The 23,798-nt window shown below is 38.1% G+C and overlaps 2 protein-coding genes across 8 annotated transcripts in view; one reads left to right on the top strand and one right to left on the bottom strand.

The window, feature by feature from the left end:
• The window catches only part of LOC126920910 (fasciclin-3), a 344,245-nt gene extending 330,426 nt beyond the window's left edge, over positions 1–13,819 (top strand). For 4 of the 7 annotated variants that reach the window (XM_050731902.1, XM_050731900.1, XM_050731898.1 and 1 more), the window contains 4 exons: positions 8,995–9,025; positions 9,381–9,479; positions 10,836–11,004; positions 11,481–13,819. In XM_050731902.1, coding sequence (XP_050587859.1) covers positions 8,995–9,025; positions 9,381–9,479; positions 10,836–11,004; positions 11,481–11,681 — 500 coding nt within the window. In that variant the 3' untranslated portion in view covers positions 11,682–13,819. Of the gene's footprint in view, positions 1–1,409; positions 8,680–8,994; positions 9,026–9,380; positions 9,480–10,835; positions 11,005–11,480 lie in introns of those variants that run through there. The other 3 variants (XM_050731903.1, XM_050731904.1, XM_050731901.1) reach the window with 2 other exon arrangements.
• A 54-nt stretch (positions 13,820–13,873) lies between these two features.
• LOC126921295 (uncharacterized) lies at positions 13,874–23,752 on the bottom strand. The gene is made up of 5 exons (XM_050732752.1): positions 23,321–23,752; positions 19,063–22,587; positions 18,889–19,020; positions 16,814–18,805; positions 13,874–16,455 (listed from the first exon to the last, which is right to left on the bottom strand). Exons 1-5 carry the CDS (start codon positions 23,684–23,686, stop codon positions 14,605–14,607), a joined length of 7,866 nt encoding a protein of 2,621 aa, XP_050588709.1. The 5' UTR covers positions 23,687–23,752; the 3' UTR covers positions 13,874–14,604.
• Between the last annotated feature and the right edge of the window lie 46 nt (positions 23,753–23,798).

Raw genomic sequence — 23,798 nt, 5'->3', positions numbered from 1 at the left:
TACTAAGAAAAGATAGAAAGAACTTCGAAGATAAAAAATTCCTTTTCAACGGATATTTGGCTCAACTTCTCGATAAAAGTATTCCTGTAGCATTTAATTCGACACTTTGAAGGGAAAAAGCGTTCATTCGCGATCGAATAACGGCTCGCAAGGGGAAGAAAGCTATTTGAAAAACACTGACTCAGGCCACGATTGTCTGTTGCGATACGTTGTTCAAGAAATCCCCGGCGAGAATTCCTCTAAATTCAAGGCCCGCTGGGTCAAATGAAACAGGAGCGAGTTTCTTTTTGCGACAAGCAACGACGAACAATCGGCGAAGGCAAGTGTGGTGACATTTGTTCGAAGTGAAACCAGACCAGACCCTTTATCGATGTTATCTTTCTTTCAATTTGCTTCTCCGACGTGACTATATCTTTTCTTTTTGCCCAATTAGAACAATAATTATTAATTAATTATATTATTAATTCTATAGTCTGTTCCTAGATTATGATCGCACAAGCATGCTCGTATCAGCTGTCCCCTTTTTTACAATCCAACCCCATATCTCGAACCTTTCACGATTCTCGATGTTTTTACTATTTATCTTAGCTGATAATTAGCTGGTTACGTGTTGAAATTTGACCACGTTCACGTTCATTCACATTTACCTTGCTTGGATTGGAATATACATTAGTGCGATGACTTGCCTGTGAATGTTTATGATTATTAACCGCTCTAACGACCGATTAAATCGCGCTCGATTGCAAACGCCTGAGCAACGCGGCCACACGACGGTGTACAATAAACGACAATGAAAATAGACAATTCGATCGACAATTAATTCAGCTTTTGGATTAAACTAACGTTTGAGATTGAGCAGTTGTCATATCTTTTCATATCTGACACTAAGACAGATAGAAAAGCAAAACTATTATCTGTATTATTTCTTGGAGGTACGTATGACAAACGTCGAATCACACTGTAAAACACAGTAGAAAATTAATCGCTTAAAAATTATCTAAACAAGATGAGAAACTTTTATCGTGATGTTAAAGCGCAAACGAAAGAAAAGCTTTTACCTCCGCGTATAGCTCGCGCGTTTGCAAATTCCTCAAAAAAAGACAGTCTGTCCGGCACGATGAGAATCGATCGGAAAGTAGAGTAACGCGAAACGACAGAGACGCCACTAACTAACCCCGTGACAATCGTTCAGAGCGCAAAAATAGAACCATTAATAAAACCAAAGAAAATACGCCACCCTTGAATAATCGAGTCAAACAAAACCGAAATAAAAAACAGAAATACAAAAGAATAAAAAAAAAACGATAATAGAGAGAATAGACCAAAAAAAAAAAAAAAAAAAAAAAAAATGAAAGAGAGATCCACACACGCACTTTTGCCTTGACCGATCGTGGCGTTGCTTGTTGCAGCGAGGCGTCGGGGCGACGAGGAAGCTGCGAGCGGTGTCGGCGCCGGAAGCGAGGCGCACATCACCCCCGGGGACGAAGATGAAGAGGATCACGAGGACCCGCGTATCATCGATGAAAAAATACCGCAGGGTGGCCAGGAGAATCCAATACACGCGAGCACGGAATACGTGAACGGCCGCACGGACATCAAGGAGCCGAAAAAGGACGAGAAGACGGACACGCCTGTCTAAAGACCGATCATCCGTTTGACGGTCCATTCGACGGTCGTTCCTTCTTCTGCGGCGGAAATAACCTGCCACCCCTCGTTTCGGTTCGATAACCCTTTGCAAATCGATCTCCAGTCACGTGAAAAATAACATCTTTGGGATATATCTTGTTGCACGATACTCGATGCGTTTAGGTCGAGGTAATTGGATCGAGTCATCTTAGGGTCAGGTCGATATTTATTATCGGCTGAAATTATGCAGATTATCGAGGACCGCGGAGGCGGTCATTAAAGTATACGATAATTTATGATATTACGAGTTTAATAGTCGATCGATAGCTTTTATTTCGAAAAAAGTAGAATCTCTTGATTGACGTCAATTCGATCCAACGTACCTTGGGAACAAGAACACGCTATGTTTTTCACTTGTTCTGAAACTGCTTATTAAATGACACAGTAACTGCGGATTAAATTCACAGAAATTGCAAACATACGCAGAAAGTGCAAAGGGTTTAAAATTGACAGCAGAGAGGTACACCTGTCGTGTCTGCAAAAGAACACGTGTTCCTCCCTGTCTGGTCATAAGCGAATCTCATTTTAGTTTATCAAAACGAACTGCTTTCTTTTTTTTTCGCACGATTACTGCGTATTTATTTTACGTGACGTAGTATTATTATTTCGTCGGAGAAACTCCGTTCGCGTGGCAGAGTATAAGAAAAAGAATTTCACGTTAGATCTGATCCACTTTTCCGTTTGCTTTTTCATTTTTCTACGATTTCCGTCTCTTCGATGGCAGCTCTGTTCGTAGCCGGAAAAACGACCCTGCGCGAATCGCGATCAACCACGATTCTCCGCTCGTCAACGATCGGGAACGATCCCTCGATGCCTCGATATGCAATCGCTAAAGCGAACATTCGGTCTCCTCAGTCGCCGTGTATCTTTTGTAAATAGGATTTCGCGACGCGATCCACCGTCGTCCAATTGGCGGTTTTTACGCCGCCTTTTCTTTCTTCTCGACAACACACACATTCACACACACGTCACATTGAAAAAAATTCGCTTCGATCGAGTTACTCACACGTTACTACTTGTACAACCACACACGTCGTCGTACGATCGTTAGCTTTTCGAGGATCGATTTTTCAACGAAGCGGAAGAAAGACGAAGCAAGAAATTATGATAACAGGAATCTCAAATGTTTATCTTAAGAATTTACTTGAAAGATAGAAACGAACAATTGATTCGTTCCTTCTGTATCCTCGAGAAGTTGAAAGATCGAAGTATCGCTAAGGTATCATTGTTAGGTAATACGCATTTGCGAGCTGTCCTCAGATTATACCACTCTATTCTAAGTAAAATCTTCGTAATCGAGTTTCCCGCGTGAGAAGAGGAGAATGCCGATATCCGGAGATCCGAGCTTGAGAAAGCAAGAGAAAGAAAGAGAGCTGTGTCTTTGCGGTTTGTCGTCTCGCTCTGACGCGAACGAAACGTATCGTATACTTGAACGCGATGTCTAGAAATTATTTAAACAAAGTGATTAAGCGTATGAAGAGAAAAAAAGAAACGGAGAGGACGAGTCGAGTCTCCGAGTAGTGAAAAATGTCTCATATGCTAGCGCGAACAAATCAAATTTTGTAGTCGAGGTTTTTTTCTAAAGGACGCATCGATATTAAAAAAAAAAAGAAACGGGGCGGGAGGGGGTTATAGGAAAATCTAGAGCAAAAAGAAAAAAAGAAAGGAAGCAGGGAGAAAAGGTATCGTAGGTAGGAATTGTGTGTGCACGACAAACACAGATTTTCCACGGTTGGTAATTCACAATTTTCCTTTCGCGATTCGTTTTCCGCGAGTTTGTTTTAAACATATGCAACGCCGAACGTTTTAACGAATTACACGATATAGTGATAAACGTATACGGAAACGAATGAAAACTTGCCTGTTTCCAACGCGTTAAACTTCCGACTGAATTTTTGCAAAGCTCTTTTGGGGACGTGTCCCTTTCAACAACTCGACGTGGTCGACGCGGGAGAATGAATTATCGCTGTGAGAAGAGATGCTTTACGTGCACGAGCAACGGAATCTATTAAAAATAACGCCGTTACCACGTTCAAACAGCAGAAACAAAGATAAGAGGAGACGAACACATTCCACGATGTAGCTTTCGTTCTTAGACGCGCCCACCCTTTTAATCCAGGACGTGCACGTGCTGACTGACACGTGTGGATCGTATCTCGCGTTTTGTAATTTAGACATACTTTTACTGAAAACAGTATTATTTGTACGTTTCGAAACGATTCACTGGCCCGAAACGGGGCGTGTTCTACCACGATTTTTTTCACAGATAGATACGCGCCCTTATAACGCGATAGTTTTTTCTATATATAAACGCGGTATCGATATTGCAGGTTCGATCGACGATCCAACGACTGTTCGAAACGAACAATCTTTATAATACTCTTAAAATACTCGAATATAGCGCGACTCAGTAACAATGGTTACGCACGTTTCGAAAGAGAATTTTTACTTAACAATTGTTAACTCCTCGAAATTGTATCGTTGCTTTTTAATCTTCTTTTTAATGAAACTTTTTTACCACGATTTTATAACGAGACTTCGCATTAAAGGTATCTTTTACGAATGGGATAAATACGTTTTTTTAAGAATAAAATGGGCAAGAAATTCCTATAAAAATATGTATAATTTAAAACACGTACTGGAAAAATTATTCGAAGGGTTAACGCCATAAATAAATCACGCGAACGCTGCCACGTTATCAGTTCAACCGGAAGTGCATCCATTTATCGCGCGTCTTTGTATCTCAAGATCGCGACAAACACTGCAAGCATTCTACGGCTATCGTACTTTTCTACAGGAGACAGTTTTTCAACCAGAATTTTATATCGTACAATCACGTTGTCGATTCACCAATGAACAAAGTCCACCATCAGACGATGTCTGATTTTAAATGTAAAGAAACGACTTTTGATACGAATCTCTACGATCAATACGAATCATCTGATCATTGGATGTACTCGTAACGATGATAAAAACGTTCGATAAGCTCAACCAGATTCATTAGTGTCGCAGTGCCCTCTGAAGGCGAAGCCAGACCTCGTTGGTTCCTTTTCATTCGCGACAAAAACAACATTTGCAAGTATTTTTCGCTTTAACGAGATTACAAGGGACGCAGTCCATTCTTCCTTTCTCTATCGTGACGTCCTGACGTCGATTCTCGCGCGTCACCAAGCTCTCTCCATTGATAATCCTTTCTTTTCCTTTAGATGTTTCTAACAGGTTCGATCATTTAACACTTGTACACCTTCGCCTCTGTGCGAATAGAATTGAGAAAGACAGGGAAATTTCCAACCGACGATAGTCTTGACGGAATATTCATCGAGCACCAGTCGTTCTTGTAAACGAATCGCGTAAACTATCGATCGCGAATTTCTTGATTATAAGAGTACATACGATTCATCGAGTGTTAGTCCGCTTTCAAAGTGCCGTTTCTGGTTGAAGAATATAAAAACCAACATTGAAAGTTGATGGAACGATATACATATAATATAAAGTAACTACAGGAAGTCATCAACCGCGACTGGAATACTTTTCGACTAGTGAGTTTTGTGATTTCATTATCATTCCCGTCGACAATAAGTGTTCTTTGTACTTTTGTACGGATAATCTTTGCTTAGCTTAATCGTCATCGAAAAAGGGAAAAAAGAAAATGAAAGAAGACACGCGCGAGAAGAAAGGAACGAGCTTTGATGCTACGCTCGTAATCACATACACGTGCACACAATCATACACATATATTGTACGACACTCGCAGACAGGAAGAAACAAGTTCACGAACGTAGGTGTCCACGGCGTCGTAAACATGAATTATTAAATTAAGAATAGTAGAGGGAAAAAAAGAAAATAGAAAAAAAACGTAAAAAAAGATAGAGGAAAGAAAGAAAAGAGAGGGTAAGAAGAAGCGAGAGTATCGAACCCTATGTGTGTCACTAGTTGACGAAACATTTCCGAATTCTGCACATACACTCCTTCACTTTTTCCATATACGATCGTGTTTTCACTTACAAAGAGAGATCGTCTCGTCCAACGAGTTCTCGTCGATCTAATTTACATATAAAAGGAATTAACGCCAATTTGAACAGTGAACATAAAGTAATAAATTTAACAGACAAAAATTAAAGGAAATGAAAAAGGAAAGAATCTACCGAAGAAACTGGTCGGGCGAAGACGATCGAAAAAATTACATGTTGTATATATTAAATATATATATATATAATAAATAAATATATATATATAAATATATTATAAATATTATGATACGAGATTGAATATAATAGTAATGAATATATTATATATTCTGTGTCGAGGGCACTTGGCTTGCAACTCGTAAATATTAACTGAATACTTATTTATCCACTTGCACTCCAATTGCCGAGCGACCTGTCGTTATCCGTGAATTTTTTGAGAGGAAGACTATTATCGGGCAAAGAAATAAGGTTATATACAACTTAAGCGTGAGTTTTAACGCGAAAGAGAGGATCATCGTCCGGTCGTGAATAAAGAAACGCGATCGGATGAGACACAGTGCGGGAAAGAAACTAGAGCGTTGGATTATTTAAAAAGTAAATCGATTAAACGTGGATGTACGTTGCCAATTAAATACTATTCTGTATCGTATTCGCGATGTCGAAGCGTTGTTTGTGCCGTTAAAGAGGCTGAGCCGCATCCGTATGTCAATGTGCCGTGAGCAACGCACGTTCCGACACCTTTTGTTCCGCTAAGTCTGAGAACAAACTTAAGGAGAGGAAGGGAAAACCTGATATATCTGTTTAAATTGAGTTTCCGTACGCATTCTTTCCATTGGTTATTGTACAAAGAAGTCACTTTATGCTGCCAATTAATTTATAAAAGTCTCGTCTGGTAGAACAAATGGGCGTCCTCGTGCGTTCCCAACGAATCACATATAACTATTGTGGTATATATTATGTGTACGAACGATTAAACGTATTAGTGTATGTAATAGAGCCTAACGCAAAGGGAAGAAACACGCGTCTAGTTAATCTAAACTCATAATAGACACGCGAGGGGATGATTCGATGATGCGTTCAAACGACTAACGAGACCAGGGCCGCCCGAATTTTTTTATACACACATACAGCGTAGGTTATATACGAAGCATTTTGAAGCATTTTACCATATTCATATCTGAAGAAACTATCTTTCCCTTGTGATTCGTTGTAACAAAGGCAACCATTTCTTACAAGAGAAAAACAAATGTTTGAATTGCTCGAACACGAGGATATTTCTTATACTTTATGAAGTATATCTTTGGCGATCTCTTCTGATCCTAAGAATGTTTAAAAACGTCTGCAAGGTATACATTCCTGGAAACGCGTGACAGTAACGTTAAATAAAAAGGAAATATCTTGTTTGAACAAAAATGGACGTCTTATGATTTTACAGCGAATCATGCCAGAATGATATGACGGGAGTAAGAAAGGATCAGCACAAAGCGGATTACAAAATGCGGGAAGCCGAGTCGAAAATAATCACTGCCAAAATATACACTGAAAACCTCTGGAATCTTTTTCACGATAATTCGAAACACGAAGGATTTCTCCGTTTCGCTCGAATCCCCTCTCGGTCTTATTGTTAGTCCTACGCGCGAGAAACGAATTTGTCGAAGAACTTGCTACCGTACGCGCAGAGCAAAGAGAATAATGGCAAAGGAGAAAAGAAAAAAAGGAAAGAAATAGACGAGCATTCGTTGCCGTCTGTGGTACAATCTGTGTTCGACCTGTTCGGCCCGCGTACAACGCGACTACGACAATGAAAGCACGTCGAAACGATAATCGATTAACGCGAAAACGACGGAAAAAGGGAAATAGGGAGTTTTAAGATATAGAGGAGGAAGTTTTAAAGGATATTACGCGCGGATATACGTTGATGTACAAAAAATTCCTTGCGGTACATTTTAAACGATATTAAGCCACTTATTTTGTAATTCATTTCTATTGTTCATTATTTGTAATGGTTAATTATTTAAATGCAACGATGATCATGCTGCGATTACACTCGTATACATACGTGTATTAAGATACATATAAGTATGCTGCTGTTAGATTATTGATATTGGATCTTTTTTTTTTTTCTTTCTCTCTGTAGAATCTAAATAAGATGCGACCGATAAACGAGACAAAATGGTGAAATTGAAGATTTGTAAAACTTCTAATAAATTAACGACGAAGATTTTAGTGTAATATTAATATGAGAAAGCATGATCGTTGGCCATACAATGGAGTATATATATATTATATATATATACATATATTTATGTTAAGTCTAGCTATTAGATATGATTATAAAGATCACGAAATATTGACGATCGCGAATACCTGAGTATGGTGTTCTCTGAAATATTTTAAAAATGTGAATCATCGATAGGACGAGCACAAGCATACATTTTATAATATAGAATTGAAAAGAATCGATTACGCTCGGAAAATTCAGTTCTTTTGAAATTCCATATAATTTGACGTTGATTTTATCTGAATGTTTTCGTGACGAGGGCCCAATATGCAAACAGCATCACAGCAGTGGAAACACTTTAAGAATACTTCAGAGATCGCTAGTTCAAACGTTAAAGTTTAAAAACGAGAAGAGGAAAGGAGAAAGAGAAACAATTTAAAAAATCACTGTTTAACAAAACGAACAAAAAAATACGAAAAAGAAGTAACAGATAAAAGACAATGAGGTTTTGAATGTTATACGGTCGATAAATAAAATAACGAACACACAAATCTACACCAACACAGCCGCATCTCCACACTTACACTGCGACCATATGAGAAACGAATACGAGAAAGGAATATGAACATTTTGTATCTGTACTTGTAGATACAACGCAATAGGCAGAAGTAAATCTAATTAAGAATTCAAATGAAATTAATATATAGAAGAGCTGTATGTAATTAATTGTAAGTTCATTCATCGCTATGATATTATACTTAGGTATTATATGATTTTTGAAATAAAACATTTGTTTTAAATACACACGAACGTACACGAGAATATGCCATCCCGTCATCGCATCGCAAATAATTTTCCAATTCGCGTTTCAATTTCGTTAAACCTGCATCGGTTTCACGATGAAATTGTAACATCGACGATGAATCGATTGAATTTATTTCAAGTGCATTCATATTTTGAGTGTTCTTCAATTAATTTATCCATCGATCGATCATACTTTATTAATCAGGTCAAGTAAAACTATTTAACTTGAAATTAGAAATTCTAATTCGTGCCGTTGTTCCGATAATATCAAGATTCTAATTAAGCGAGATCTGAATTTTCGTCGATTATTTACAGGTAACACGACATCTAGGAACCTTGGCGAGTCGTGAGTATAATTTTCTACAGGTTTTTTAGTGGTTTCCCTCTAGTAGCACAACGCACTTCCAGTGTTTCAATATTCTACACCAAATTCCGTAACTAATATTCTTTTTTCTGCTGGTGCTTCCTTAGAGTAGAGATACTTCGATCGTTTACTTGACACTAATATGAAACTTTATTCAGATGAACGAGATAGATGAAAAAAATTTGTTAATTAAGCCGTTCAAACGTAGTTACATATAATTATGTCTTCTACTTCTTTAAACAAATAGAAACGGCTGAAAAACGGTCGAATAAAAAATGGACGCATTTGATTATCCGTTCAAAGCAAATTTATCTGTCGGTATTTACCATATTACCAGGAAATCGCACAGAATCCAAGACTTCGCGGATCCGGCAGCAAGCGTTAGTCTACTTCGTTTTGAGAAATCGAAAAGCGCAGACGAAACCGATAGGCGAAGGCAAGCTTTTTTTCTACTTTTTTCATGGAAAAAGAAAACATGGAATTTCAAGCTTACGCCAATATCAAACGTGGAATCATCATTTTATGGAAGATACCGAGATAATTTTCATTGAATTCGCATGTAACAAATGCCTCGTATATAATCCACGTCACGTATGGTAACAACGATTGTAACGAGAAAAAAAATTATTTTATTGAAATGATAATTACACATAAACATATATTCCGATAAATTTACTAGCTATATAATCGTTTATTTTCATGAATTATAAGAAAAAGATCTTGGAAAAAACATAATATAAATAATTGTAAATTCTACATGGAAATTGATATTAAATCACTTATTTCTTTCTTTCTTTAAACTTAATATTCAAGAAAAAATTGCTCTATACTAGTACTGGTTCTGAAGTAATTACAAGTTTTTCAAGGAAATTATATCGGAATAATTAGAATTGTCGTCTATTATCATATAATCTGCGTGTCTGCTTAATCATTTCTCTTTTTTCCCCTTCCTCCATATGTATGCTTATTACTAATCAGCTTTAACTGCGCCCTCTTAATTACATTTAATTCTTTCAAATCAAAAATTTCCTAATACGTGACTTTTATATACAACAACAACTGAAAGTTACTTATTTGGACTGTGCCTGTCTATATTACACAATAATGAATAAGATGGAAATCATTTTTGAACAAGTGAATTTCGAACGTATTAGTTAACAATCAATCTATTTCAGATCTTTAACATGTACATAATATGTACGATTTTTCATCTTTGTTCATTTATTATCATAAACATTTTCAAAAGGATATGTTGAACGTAATCAATTGGCTAGTTATGTCTTCAGATATAAAGATGAAAATATATTTTAAGAGATGATATTTATTAAGTGATTCTTTAAAGCTTCGTTAGCAATTCATAAATCATCTGAAGTCAAAGAAAAAGGCGCATCGTAATCGAATACGTGTACATTATTCAACATATAATGCTTGTTTTCGACTCAATTATGTCCTTGCTATATGCAAATCGTGATCACCAGATTCGTTCCGCTCAATTAATAACGCCACTTTATAATTCCATGTGCCATTTATCGTTATTAATTTTTGCGCCGATTCTTTTCGAAGAAAATATAAATAAGTGGAATTTATAACTTTCTATTACACTATAGCTTATCGGAATTTCACATGGTTACAGAATAATCACTTCGAGTATTTGTTTTCTTGTATTTGTTTTTCTGTCTACTGTCTACGTAATTATCGTCTCACAAAATTTGTTTCGTTGCTAAAGAAACAAGGCAATATAAAAATGGAACAATTGAACAAATTTTAAAAGGGAATAAATTATATTGATTAGAAGTGATACGGAGAGTGCCGGCCGCTACTCCAGAACAGAAGTCGATGGATCTCGAGGTGAACGGAAATCAAGAATCAGCTTGTCCCACCTCTTTAAACGCAACAAGGACAAAGTGTCTGGCGCGGACACAGACACCGTGAGAACTGTCGTCACAGTCGATGATGAAAAGGTGACTTTATTCTCGAATATTCTTGTTTCAAAATAAACATTACGTTTATCTTAATCGTTTCTATAAATTTGATCTCTTTTACGTTTTTCCTAAGTAACAGTAGAAGCTTCGACAATGCAATAATTTCTATGACATCGATACTTTCTTTTAATTTTACTTTATATCTAAATTTAATGCAACAGACGATAAACAAATTAAGAAATCACAATTCATTGTATTATGTCATAATCTAATTTTAAATATGAGCCTATTTCTTATTGAATTTTTAAAAATATATGCTCATTAATTATATTACGTATGCATATATGTATAGTTATTTTAATAAATTTAACAGTTTACCATATTTAAATTTCAGTTATTATCGCAAAAAAGTACCTTACGCTTAAAGTAAATTTCCATGTAAAATTTTCGAAATTTTCCAAGCAACTACAAAGCAAGTTTTTGATGAAATTGATAAAATTGTTTAAATTCCGCAGCTACAGCCTGGAATGCCGGGTGCACAAGAAACTAAACTCAATCCTACCACGGGCGAAGGAGGAATAGTTTATGCAGAATTGGACTTGAAGCAGCAACAACAAAGCGTTCTACGTCGTCTAAACGAGGACAAAACGGAGTACGCTGAAATCTTATACACGAAACCAGCGACAGAAGAACAGCAACAAACACCCAACGAGTAAACTCCTCGTTCGTTTGTGCAAGAAGATGCAACTTTTTACAAAATAATCAAACGTTTACGTTTTTTTATTGTACTCACTATTAAACGTGTTATTTCGATCCTTTTCAATTTACGATCTAATAACGAGAATATGAAACCGTTCTATCATTTAGAATTTATATATTCTCATTTATTTGTAATACGATGTAAGAGCATACGGTGGGAATTTTTTAGTATAAGAAATGATAATAAAAATTGATAATTATTATACGTCGGAAATGGGTCTCACCGTGCAATTACATTCGGCTGAAAAGGATCCAACGTTATACTTATTATTTTATTATTTCCTCTCTTCTCTTACGAATTATTTCGTAGGTTATATTAGATGATTCTCAATTCGTACGCGCATAAGATTATAAAAATTGAAAAGGATTTAATGCGTAATTATCTATCGGAGGAATGTCGTTCTATGGTTAACAAAGGAAGATTCGATTTTTCATAAGTTTTGCGAATATCAAAATGAAATTACGTTTTTGGGGTGGAATTGAGGAAACTCCCGAAGACCATTGATAAATTGTACAGATCAGGAGAACAACCGAAATAGTAACTTTCTCATTCGTACTTACTTTCAGTTACTTTAACGAGTTAGTGTATTTGTAGAATCGTTTAGATTTTATACTTTCGAGGTCACGAGTTCACCTGGAGTTAACTTACCATAATTTTGCGAAACAAAGAACCGGTCTTCAACCGGTAACATACTACAATCGTTTGTTACCATAGCCATTAGTGTTAAACCGTTTACCTTCTGATACTCGTCCATTTCCCGTACAAGGTTGAGAAAGGTTTAACGTCCGAAGTTCAGCAAGCAAAATGAAATACCTCGTATGCAAAAGTAAAATGGTCGTCATAAAAACGTATTATGGATAATAATAATTTATGGAAATAATTTATGGAAAGTAAAAAAAACGTCGGGATTTACAGGACTTGATGCAAACAAGTATAAAGATCGATCGAGCAAAATCTCTACTCATTAATAAAAATCGATGGAACATTAAACGTTAGTCGTAAAATAAATTATGGTCATTTTTCATTGCTTGTGACTAAAAGATAGAAAAATAGAAGAATTTTACACTTGCAACTACTAGATTGAAGAAGCGAACGTAACAATTTACTTGCAAATTAGTACCCGCTTTATCGGAATATGTAGAATTTCTTGAATGCCTCTTCATACGTTCGGTCGATATTTTCCATGACAGACAAAAGATCTTCGATAATTGCATCAAGTTCTCAAAAATCAAGTGCATTAAACGCAAAAGAAAGTCAGTGATTCCACGTACTTAAATCCTCTTGTTAATATTGTTATCGCGCATTTAAATGTAATCTAAATGTAATATTTGTATCGTACGTGCTGTTCGTTTGAAAGTCGCTTGAAAAGTTCGCTTCCTATAAACTGCTGTGAATACGTGCAAGATGCTAACGAACTATCGAATCTATCGAATTTTACGAAAGTTGAAACAGAGTAAAATATATAAAAGTAAATGTTGATAGCTGAAATAAATAACAAATTTTGACTCTATACATGTTTTGATTGATTTAGGATGCACAATATATTTTACATTTTATATATGAGATATACTTGCAAGTAAAATAGTAATTTTGATGCGTCCATGTCATTTTGAATCATATCAAACAGAAAACGAACCAAGCTGCTTTAAAACGGTGTATACCGCGTTTGTATATTGTGAATTTTTGTATGCTTGAATGATATATTATATATTATATAAATTGTTTTAATTTCATTTTGTATCGATAACAAATATGTACTAATGATTATTATATGTGACAAATCATTATACCAATTGCGTCGCATATTTCAATATTGATTAACATTACAAATATTTGTATAATTTCTTATGAAAGTTAGTTATATTTTATCATAACTAAAGAAACTCTATTGATATTTGTGTCATTCTAAGATTAAAACCTGTGTCATTATCATCGTAGAATAAATTTTTTTAAATAATATACATTACTTATATATCATTATGTTGTAATTTTGTTGTAAGTTTGTAATTTTAATGTTAATTGCCGTCCACCATCGAATTTTCTTACTGATTTGTACCTTTTTTGTCAAATAAATTACGACTTGGTCAATGTGGATCTCTATCTAATCATTAAATAGTATGTTATTAAAGACATGCTTCTATACATAAGAAATATATCTCTTCATTTCCTTGCATATTCATTTCACAGTAACTCTAACTTGCAGAATTTTGAAATTTCAAAAAATTCCACATCACGAAGCCCAAGGCGAACCACTTTCATATTTTGAATTCCAGATTGGAGGATTGTAGAATTACGAAGGACAATACTCAATAACTGTTGAGAAGTCATAAAGTACTAGATGTATATCTAAATCTCTACATCACTACATCATTCTCTACATCACTACATCATTCTCTACATCACTACATCATTCTCTACATCACTATATTACATCTCAGACTGCATAAACTAGCAAGTATCTGTAGAAACAAACATGGTACATTAAACAGCATGGAATACGAAATTAAATCATACTAAATTTTTTACAATATCTTTCTATGGATATTTTATTAACCACAAATACCTATATCGAGACGTAGATCCAATAAAACATAAAATATCTGAAATTTACAATTCATGTGATTTATTAAATCAAAATCAAAATCACGTCTGACAACAAAATACTCGTTTACTTACAAGTATTTAAAGACGTCTCATTAAAAAATCATTAGCCATAAAATAATGCCAACTACATTTAAATATCACATAATAAGACAACAGACCTTACAAAATGCTGGAGATTAAGGGCTAACCTGACTTCCTCTAAAATCCTTGACGAAGCAAATAAAATAAATTACCCAAATACAATAATTCAGAATTTTGTTACAATTATCAGTGCATTAGTCGTCTTCCGCGGTTTCAGTAGCTTCCGTTTCCGTAAACGTTTCATCTTCCGTGCCCTCCGTCTCTGCCTCGGTGTCAGGAGAGTTCTGCTTCACTTCCATTTCCTCCTCAGTGATGGGATGAATGTCTTCGACGGGTATTCCGCTATCGCCGGCGGCTGATCGTTCCTTTGCTATCTTGGGAAGCCGATGTTTGTAAGTTTTATAAACTTCGCTGGCCATGTCCGCGGTATGAGCACGAAATTCTTGACGAGTAGCGTCGCTAAGAAAACTACGCGCGGCGGCGCATTCCAGCGGTCTTAGCTGTGGAGCAGGTTCGCCAGTGAAATCTACTACTCTTGGATAATCGTCACAGGCTGCCAGTAGGTCGGTGATAGACATTTGCACGTGGCGCGTTGGCTCGAATGAATCAACTACCCGTGCCTCGCACTGTTTCGCCACATGTTGGATCAGTCTAGGTTCGAACACAGGTGTAGATTTCTCCAAAGGAGCGGCCTGGCCGAGATTCAGATGCCAGGTGGTACTAACGAGCGTGCTGGTCATGTTATCCTTCTCCAACACTGGCTCTACCGAAGGCAATTCAGGATTCTCCAGTTCGTGGCCTCTGCACATGCCCATTTCAAGATTCTTGCGATACGTGAGATAAGAAACCCCATCTGGGGCCGTGTGAGCGCCTGGAATAGGCATACCAGGATCAGTGACTTTCCCTGGAGCAGTTCTAATAGGATCCAAGAAGACCTTCCTCTTCGCTTCACGTTTCTTTCCTTCAACAAAGTTAAAGTCCTCCTGTTCAAACGTGAACATGATAGGAGTCAAACGGAAATCGAGTCTCTGATTAGTGTTAAGCATCTTGATCACCGCGTAGACCAGGGAGTTCATGTTCTTACAACGAAGGACGTAGATCGCTCCATGGTCCTTGTTGAATAGGGGTGGTCCGACCCAACAAGGATCAGCGACATAGTATCCATCCTTCGCCGCGAGGGCTGCTAACGTGATTTTGTTGCACTCAATGAGAACGTTTGGTGACTCTTCGAAAGCTTTCATCAATGCAGTCGCGAGAGTCATCCTATTTCGAGCACCGTATAAAATTCCACAAATACCATCTCTGAAGTCAATAGTCCACAAGTGGGGAAAGATCTTGAAAGAGGTTTGTAAATTGAACCTGTTGAAATGCTTGGCACATTTTTGGATGGAACTTCTTAAGCTTTCCGTATAATAAGAATCTCCGCAGATCACGGCTGAATCCAAAATGGCCGGACCCCATCTCGATGGATGACTGAGATACTGCATGGCCAAAACAGCCACGCATATGGCTGCCTGATTCTTTCCAGCCCGATCACCGAATCTGGAATCGTAAGAGCCAATGGTTCCCCAAACCGAATAGATAAGATTAGACACTTCGACAGCGTAATTGTTCCAGAATTGCTTGACATTTTCCTTTTCCGGTTCTTCCACTTGTTTTTTCTTCTTCGTACTTGATTTTACGATGTCTGGAGCGTGTCTGAAGTTCCAATGATAATCCAGGTACAACCACATAGGATCTTCCTTGAACGTTTTGAACGATGGCACGTTTACCGAGTCCACGTGCAGACGATGAATAAAGAAGCCTGTGGTGTCTTCGAACTGATTAAAGCACATGTTTCTCACCATTTGACAAATACTGGGGAAGATACACAGACAAGCTTTACCACCGTTTGAGACTTTCTTCCCTTTTTCATTGCACTGGTAAGGATCTAAGTAGTAATACGCATTCGTGGCTCTCGAATACCAGAAACCGTAACAGCAGTTGGTGAAATGCAGAATTCCACTTGCGTACGTCTTAAAATATTTTCGCAAGTGCTTTCTAACCTGTGATGGATGGGAATAAAAGCGATTTTCATTGTGTGATTTAATTAACGCGTTAGATTAGTACGTACATTAGTTAACAAAAAAAGTATTTGAACACTTGTCATAGGAAACTTATATAAATTATATAATAAATTGTTATATAAATTATTTTGAAATTCCATCATACAATTCGAATACGCATAATGTAACTATTCATAAAAAGTTTTTATAAATTCGAATACTTCCGTAAACCACTATATGAAATGTTTTTTCAACATTGAATATTTAAAAAATGGGATAGAATTGGAGGATAATCTTGGGAAAACGACATCTCATACGCGCTAATCTAACGTAATAAATAAAACGTAAATTTGCTAACCTGGACATAAAAGTCGGTTCTCAAAGTTCGAGGATTTAGCGTAAGCGTTACCAAAGGAGATGCACAGTCGCGAAAATCAAAGATTCTATTCATCACAGTAACATTACGCAAAATGTGTTCCGTATGAAACTTGGGCTCCGAAAATTCTCTATAAACTGATTCAGCAACCTCGATCACTTTATCTATCATTCCTGGCATGGGACTCTGAATGATATCTCTCTTCACCATCACCGCTAAAGCAGCGACATAGTAACATCTTTTAACTCTCGGTTCGGTCACAGTATCTCTATTGTTCAGGGCAACCGTTCCCTGTATAAAGATCGGTTTATTTGATTCTGGTACGGTAGGCCTGAATATTGCCTCGAGATCGTAAGGTTTAGCTGGCATTCTATGAATTTCCGCCAGCGAGCAGGTTGGTATCACTGGCTCATGAAGACCTTTTGTATCGTTACAGTCAGGATCAACTTTTTGGGCATAAGAAACCGTAATTACCCTCATCATAAAAACCGTCTCCTCGGGTTGATCGATTTCCTGAACGATCAACTTCAAAAATTCCTTCATATCTATAGAAGTAACGATCCTTAATTTTTTCGTTCTTCTAATTGTCCACCAAGCAAAATGATTTTCATCTTTCTTCAAAACACCCATATGAGAATCACCGCAAATTATAATCGCGCCCGTGTAGCTGAATGTGTCGAACACTTTCTGCAAGGACATCGAGAGATTCCATCCTTCGATACTGTACAGGGTTCCATAGTGCAGAGGCACGAACACCACTCGAAACACGTAATTAGCTATCTCAAACTCGGGTAATAAACCATCAGTCATTTCACTGACCGTAGAATCTTCCGCGGCCAACATGCTGTCGAAAGTATAGTCGGCGCTCGCCTCGAACAGTCCCTTTACCGTCCTAACAGACCAGGTAACTGGATCGTGAATCAACGACCACGCCATGATGCAAAGATCCAAAGGAGTAGTGACTGCTGTGTGCGACTTGAACCTTTTGTCATAAACTTTCCTCCTGACCAACAGTTTAATCGCCTCGAACTCGTCCTCTACCTTCTCCGATTCCCTTACAGAAGACTTTTTAAAAGGTGCCAATCGTGGAGCGGTAATTTCATTTTCCAGAACGTCCACATCGAACATCGAGGCGTTGTAATGTTTAATAGGAGCGAAACCAGGAATCGTCATATCGTATACGAGACTAGTTTTCGATTCTTGTTTCACCCAGTCGGCCGACTCGATTAGAGATGCTTCTGATGCGTTAGTGGATACTTCCATTTCCGAGGGCTCTTCGATGCGAACTTCTTCGACTTGCTTCTCCACGCAATGAACCCGCTTCTTTCTTCGTTTCTTCTTCGCTTTCTTTGTCGTCTCCATGTGTGCTATATATATCGTGTATATTCGATAGGGTTTCTTAATATTTTCACCGACGTTAGCTTCGATCTTATCGATCATCGCGCTCATATTACAAAATTCCATAAGACAGGAGTAACCTTCCTCTGAAACATTCCCCTTCTCGTCACAGGGATAAGGATCGTACAAATAATATCGTTTGTTGGCCGTCCAAAAGGCGTACGAGCAATTGGTAAACACGATGATTCCGGTCATATTTTTCTCGAAGAAATTGTCCAGCACGAATTCCAGCTCGTCGTCCTCACAGTTTTTAGGATCCGCGTAAACAGCCTGCTTCGTGATCACGTTGTAAACCGTGTCGAGAATTTCGATATGATGAAACCATCGATATGGTTTATACCGTAGTTTCCCGGTTTGTTGATAGATCTTGTCTCCGAGAAATATGAGTTGATCTAGAATCTTCCCGGAGAAACGATTTGGATCCAGTTTGATCTTCACCAGAATACACAGCAGAGCGGTAAAAAAGCAGGATTTGAAGTGACAGATTTGGACTTCGTCACGATTTTTGAAACATATGTTACTATGAAGTATTCGGATTCCATCTTGCGTTAGCTTAGAATGAAAAAAAGGTAATATTCATACAATAGTTTATAATAATTATTTCCTGTTCGATATTTAATTTAAACGAATCATTATTTCACTTAAAGAATGGAGCTTACTTTTAAACCACGCGAATCTTGCACAGACTTTTTCTTTTGATTACCCACTGTGCTCCTTTTAATCGTCGTCGTTTCAGACTCCGTTGGTTTAGTAAGTTCAGAAATTTTGGCCTCCGGAACTTTTGGTTCTGTCTGCTATCACGACGACGAAAACATCGTAAATAGATATATAACTTTCCAATCTATAATAACTATTCTAAAACGAACCTGATCCTTTGTTTTAAAGTCAGGGAAGAACAGTTCTAACAATAAATCCTCCGTATTGCAGAGAACCTTCTCCATCAAAGCGTCGCCTTCGTCAGCTTTGTTCAACAAACATTTACGTTTCTTCTTTTCAATACAAGTAATCGGTCTCTTTTCAGAAATCGGCGTTTTAATAATCGGTCCGAGTGGTATCAACGTTGGTCGTATACGAACTCCCACAGGTACTTCCGGTACAGGCTCTTGAACATATTCTTCAGCCCTCCTCTGTTCTTCCTCCAACCTCCGTAGATTTTCTAATCGGAGAGTCGTGGCAAGATCTTCATCTTGTATATACATGTCGTTAATAGCTCTCAGAGGCATCAGACAGATTGGCAAAATTCTAGAGTATAAATATTTTTTCGGAGACAGTTTAATCATTTTTGAAGGTTTCGCTTCCTCCAATACCCCTGACGGTACGATCATCGTCGACTTAGCCAAGATAATCATAGAAATGCCGCCCTTCCTTTTTACATCTAATCTGGAGTCTATGGAGAATCTCGATACTAAAGATGGAATGGATCTTTTGGCTCGTTTCGCTTCCAAAAGCTTCAATAATGTTTTACTAGATGGCATAACGTAAGGAGGCGGGTGATTGTACTTTAACTTCTCTAAGGCTATCTGTTCGTGCACCTGGTCAATGGTTTCTTCGTTTTCGTCAAAGACCTTCATGTTGGACGTAAGTAGAATTAGGTTCAAACGATAGGGCGCGTCAGGTTGATCTTGTTCTTGAACCTCCAGCAGTGGATCGATTAAAGGCTTTTCCTCTTCCTCGTATAACTTTCTCACAGGTCTCCTACCTCTTTCCTCTTCCTCCTCCTCTTCCTCTTCTTCGCCCATAACCTCCACGTCTACGACGTCTGGTTCTTCCTCAACTTCCTCTGCCTCCTTTAATTCAGCCTGTAACTTTTCTAGATCGTCGTCCGTGATCGGTAGAAATCTCGTTTTGAATTGCTCGACCACGGCATCTTCTGGAACTATTATTTCCTCCTCAGTAGTATAAAGACCAGGCTGTATCGAGTCCAGTCCGACGAAGTGAATTATAAAGGATGGATCGTTGAATTCCAACACGCCGTAAAGAAGATCGGTTAATTCGTTCAAACTAGCTACTACTGCAAATGAAGCGGGATAATCGCGAAGACGCCAACCCTCTGTGTCGCTTCCGTATGGATTGAACATGAAGAAGTTTGAGCCCTCTTTCCAAATACCGTACATCAGTTTCTTGTTCTCCAGGATTAATTCTGGATATCGGTTGAAGTAACATTCGAGAGCCTCTGCAAGATTTGCCAAAGGACTCGCTTCACCTTGAATAATTTTCATCTTCGTCTTAAAGAACACGTCATTCTCTCCCATCTTCATTCTGTGGGGTAACATCGTCATATCCAAGTGACTTGGTTTAGGTAACAATTTTTCTTCAACTTCGCCTTCTCTTTCTTCTTCCTCTTCCTCTTCTTCCGCTTCTTCTTCAACTATTTCTTCGGGATCTCTTGTCTTAGGACGTCCCTTTCTAATCCAATCTATAATATCGTCGAAAATTCTGTTACTGACGTCGACCAGTTGATCGATATCTATGTTTCGCCACTTGGTGGGATTCTTCAATCTTCTATAAGCCAAAACCGCGAGAGCTGCTATCAGTCCTTGCTTTCCCCTCGACCATTCATCAAAATTTTCGTCCAAACAGTTCTTCGATCCCTGAAGGACCAAACGATTAGGATTTATCACTTTGTAACCCTTGACTAACTTCACGACTGGTTCTTCAACAGGTTCTTTCTCTTCGATGATTTCAGGACCTTCTTCCTCCTCTTCTTCTTCTGTAATGTCGCCAGCTTCCGCCCGCAATCTCTTCATATCTTCTTCTTCTTCTTCTTCCTCTTCTCCCCAAAGCTCTTCCTCTGGCTCCTTCTTCTCCTCAGGTGGCACGATTACGTAAGTCGTAGGCTCGTCATCCGTCATCATGTAATTTCCCGCGTCTGTTAGCAGATCTGGAACCTGAACCTCCACGTCTCTCATTTTATCCACATCCGGTCGTATTCTCGGTTTCATATCGACCACTTCGTTCAGTTTTAACGCGTCGTCCTTGACCGTCGGTAATGGCGATAATGCCTGCGGCCTGCGGTTCGTACCTTTCTCTCGATAGATCACCTTTTCCAAGGGACCGCCAGGTGTGGTTCCAGTCTTCACGTACAGGACTCGGACCCCGTGGATCACAAAAGGATCTCTATCCCTACTACCCGTGTTCTCCATAATGGTCTCCACCACTTGATTGATCGAGCTGTTCATCGTCACACAGGCAGCTTCCCCAGGATTCGCTGAACCATCTATCTCAGCCGAACTACTTCGGAATCCTTCTTCGTCACAGGCAAAGGGATCCATGAAATAGTACGTGTCGTCGTGTCTCCAAATTGCATAGAAGAAATTCTTTATCTCTAGCAGACCGGTCACTTGAGTCTGAAAGAACTCGCGTATACCATCGTCAATCCCGAGTTTACCTTTTTTCTGTCCGTGACCTGGGACAACGTTCGTTCGAATCTTCACTTTCGCGGAGTATGCTCCGAGAATAATGTCACCCATGATATCGTCCAAACGAAGCTCGAACTCTTTATCATCCAAATCTTTATCGAGAACGCGTACCAGATCGACGAAGTATATATTGGATTGGTTAAAAATCAGATCGATCAGAGCACTGGTCCACTTATTAGCGTTCACCAGTCGCGAATAGACCAGAGCTGCCAGAGCTATAATCAGGAATGTTCGACTACGAAGTGGAGCTGGAATTACTGGGTGTGTAACGTGATAAGAGCCTTGGACCACAGCTCGATACTTCTCCTGCATTTTATAACCACTCGGTCGTCTTTGTGCTCTGTGATTGGCCCTTTCCTGCTTCTCAGCATCCACTGGTTGAGTGTAATGATCCACGCCACTAATCGCTATCGCGTAGAGAACGAAAGGCTCGTTCTTCACGTTGCTCTTCTCGAGAATAATAAAAAGAAGTCCTATTAGATCTTTGACCAAAAACAGCTTAGCTATTCCACTAACTCCATCGTCTGCTGGTTCGCAATTCTCTTTCCTTGGCTGACCATCGAACAGATTATAATACTTCGAGTCTTTCCAAATCGCCACGTTCAATACTGATGATGCCAAAATACCAGCGTTGTAGCGTTTGAAGAATAAATCCAAGGCTTTGACCAGATGCAATTCCGTCACCTCTGTGGAGCGAAATTTGCCAGCATATGCAGCCTCCTCGATGCTGACGTTAACGGTCAACTTGCCTTGCACGCATAGAGTCCTCTTTAAATCGAGGATCGACAGCATTCGTCGATCGTCCGTGTTTATGTCTTTATATGATTCACAATAAAACGTATCTCCATCTTCGATAATCTGATCGATAACCGCCTCGTTCCAACAACGGGATTTATAAACTGTTGTTGTCGCAAACGCCGCGATCGCTGTTGCACCACCCTATCATCGAAATAATAGGTAGCAGCGATAAGTTGCGACAGAAAGTCTCTTGCACCGATTAAGATTGCATCTTTGCAGATATGTTAAGTAGATAAAATTGCATAAACCCTGTGATTTCGTTGAATTTGATCAAAAGAAAGCTCTTTCAAGTGGTAACCATTAAATGAATAGTTGAAATTTGTGATAATTTGTTTTAAGTTGTGCAAGTTTAATATTATAACTGCGCAGTACGTAATACTTTGGTCATGAAATGTTTAATGATGGTAGAGCCTAATAGTTAAAATGATTATCTTAAATTACAGATATTATTTAATATTTATAAAATTATTTTAATTACAGATATACTATTAGATGAACATGACAAGACAATTTTTAGTTGATTTCTTGACTTTGATATCATTTAATGGCAAGTTTCCTGAAAATAGCTGACAAATGTGTGAAATTTTCTACAAAATCAAACGAGTAATGGTTTCTTTTTAATGTTTGACGAAAAGACATGTTTCATTCTCTGATCAAATAAATGGATAATTTTGGTTACTTGGAATTGATTATCGAATTTTTAAATTGCTTGTCATGCTCTTCTTCTATAGTCTTCATATGCTACCAATATTTTGTCAAAAGAGTTTATAGATCTGCAAAGACAATCCGTTAAATGAAAGTAATTTCGGTGAATTTTCAAATTCCTCAATTGTGATACAGCTAAGTTTACGATGGTCCCCAAAATTTTATTTACCTGATGACCCCTGGACAATGGTGAAAACTTTGGCATGTTAATATGAGTCATCCCCTCACGAACACCATATCTAACGCAGGTTGGAAGCTCTGGCCTGATCGCGGTCAGGGAATACGTATCATTTGGCAAATCGAGATGCAAATTTAGGTCTTTGTGCTGCTCTTCGAGATCTTCGTCGAGCTCATCGCTACTCGGTGCATTGTCATCAGCGGCTCGAACAACATCTGTAACTCGACCGATAGCATTCACAGTTTCCGAAGAAACAATCTCGTCGCATTCTGCGAGTTGCTTCAGTTTGTGTTTTTGTATTTGCTTCTTTCGGTTTACGTCGAGCCCTGATTTTGATTTCAAATCTTTTTGAACCATTGCGCTTAATTACTAAGTTACTGGCTTATACAATGGAATTTGAACGATTCTAAGACAGTAGGAATCATGAAAGAAAGGTTGTAGCATTTTAAATTCACACCTGATTTAGCAT

Source organism: Bombus affinis, chromosome 10, assembly GCF_024516045.1.
Source record: "Bombus affinis isolate iyBomAffi1 chromosome 10, iyBomAffi1.2, whole genome shotgun sequence".
Taxonomy (NCBI): Eukaryota; Metazoa; Arthropoda; class Insecta; order Hymenoptera; family Apidae; genus Bombus; species Bombus affinis.
This window is presented reverse-complemented; position numbering and strand designations above follow the sequence as displayed.

What these genes read in the sequence shown, in the direction of transcription:
- LOC126921295 (XM_050732752.1), bottom strand. Translation starts at nt 23,686, where the DNA reads ATGGTTCAAAAAGATTTGAAATCAAAATCAGGGCTCGACGTAAACCGA. An exon ending in CATTGTCCAGGGGTCATCAG is followed by an intron (nt 22,588 to 23,320) that starts GTAAATAAAATT and finishes TTTCGATGATAG; the next exon opens with GGTGGTGCAACAGCGATCGC. An exon ending in GAACCGACTTTTATGTCCAG is followed by an intron (nt 16,456 to 16,813) that starts GTTAGCAAATTT and finishes CATCCATCACAG; the next exon opens with GTTAGAAAGCACTTGCGAAA.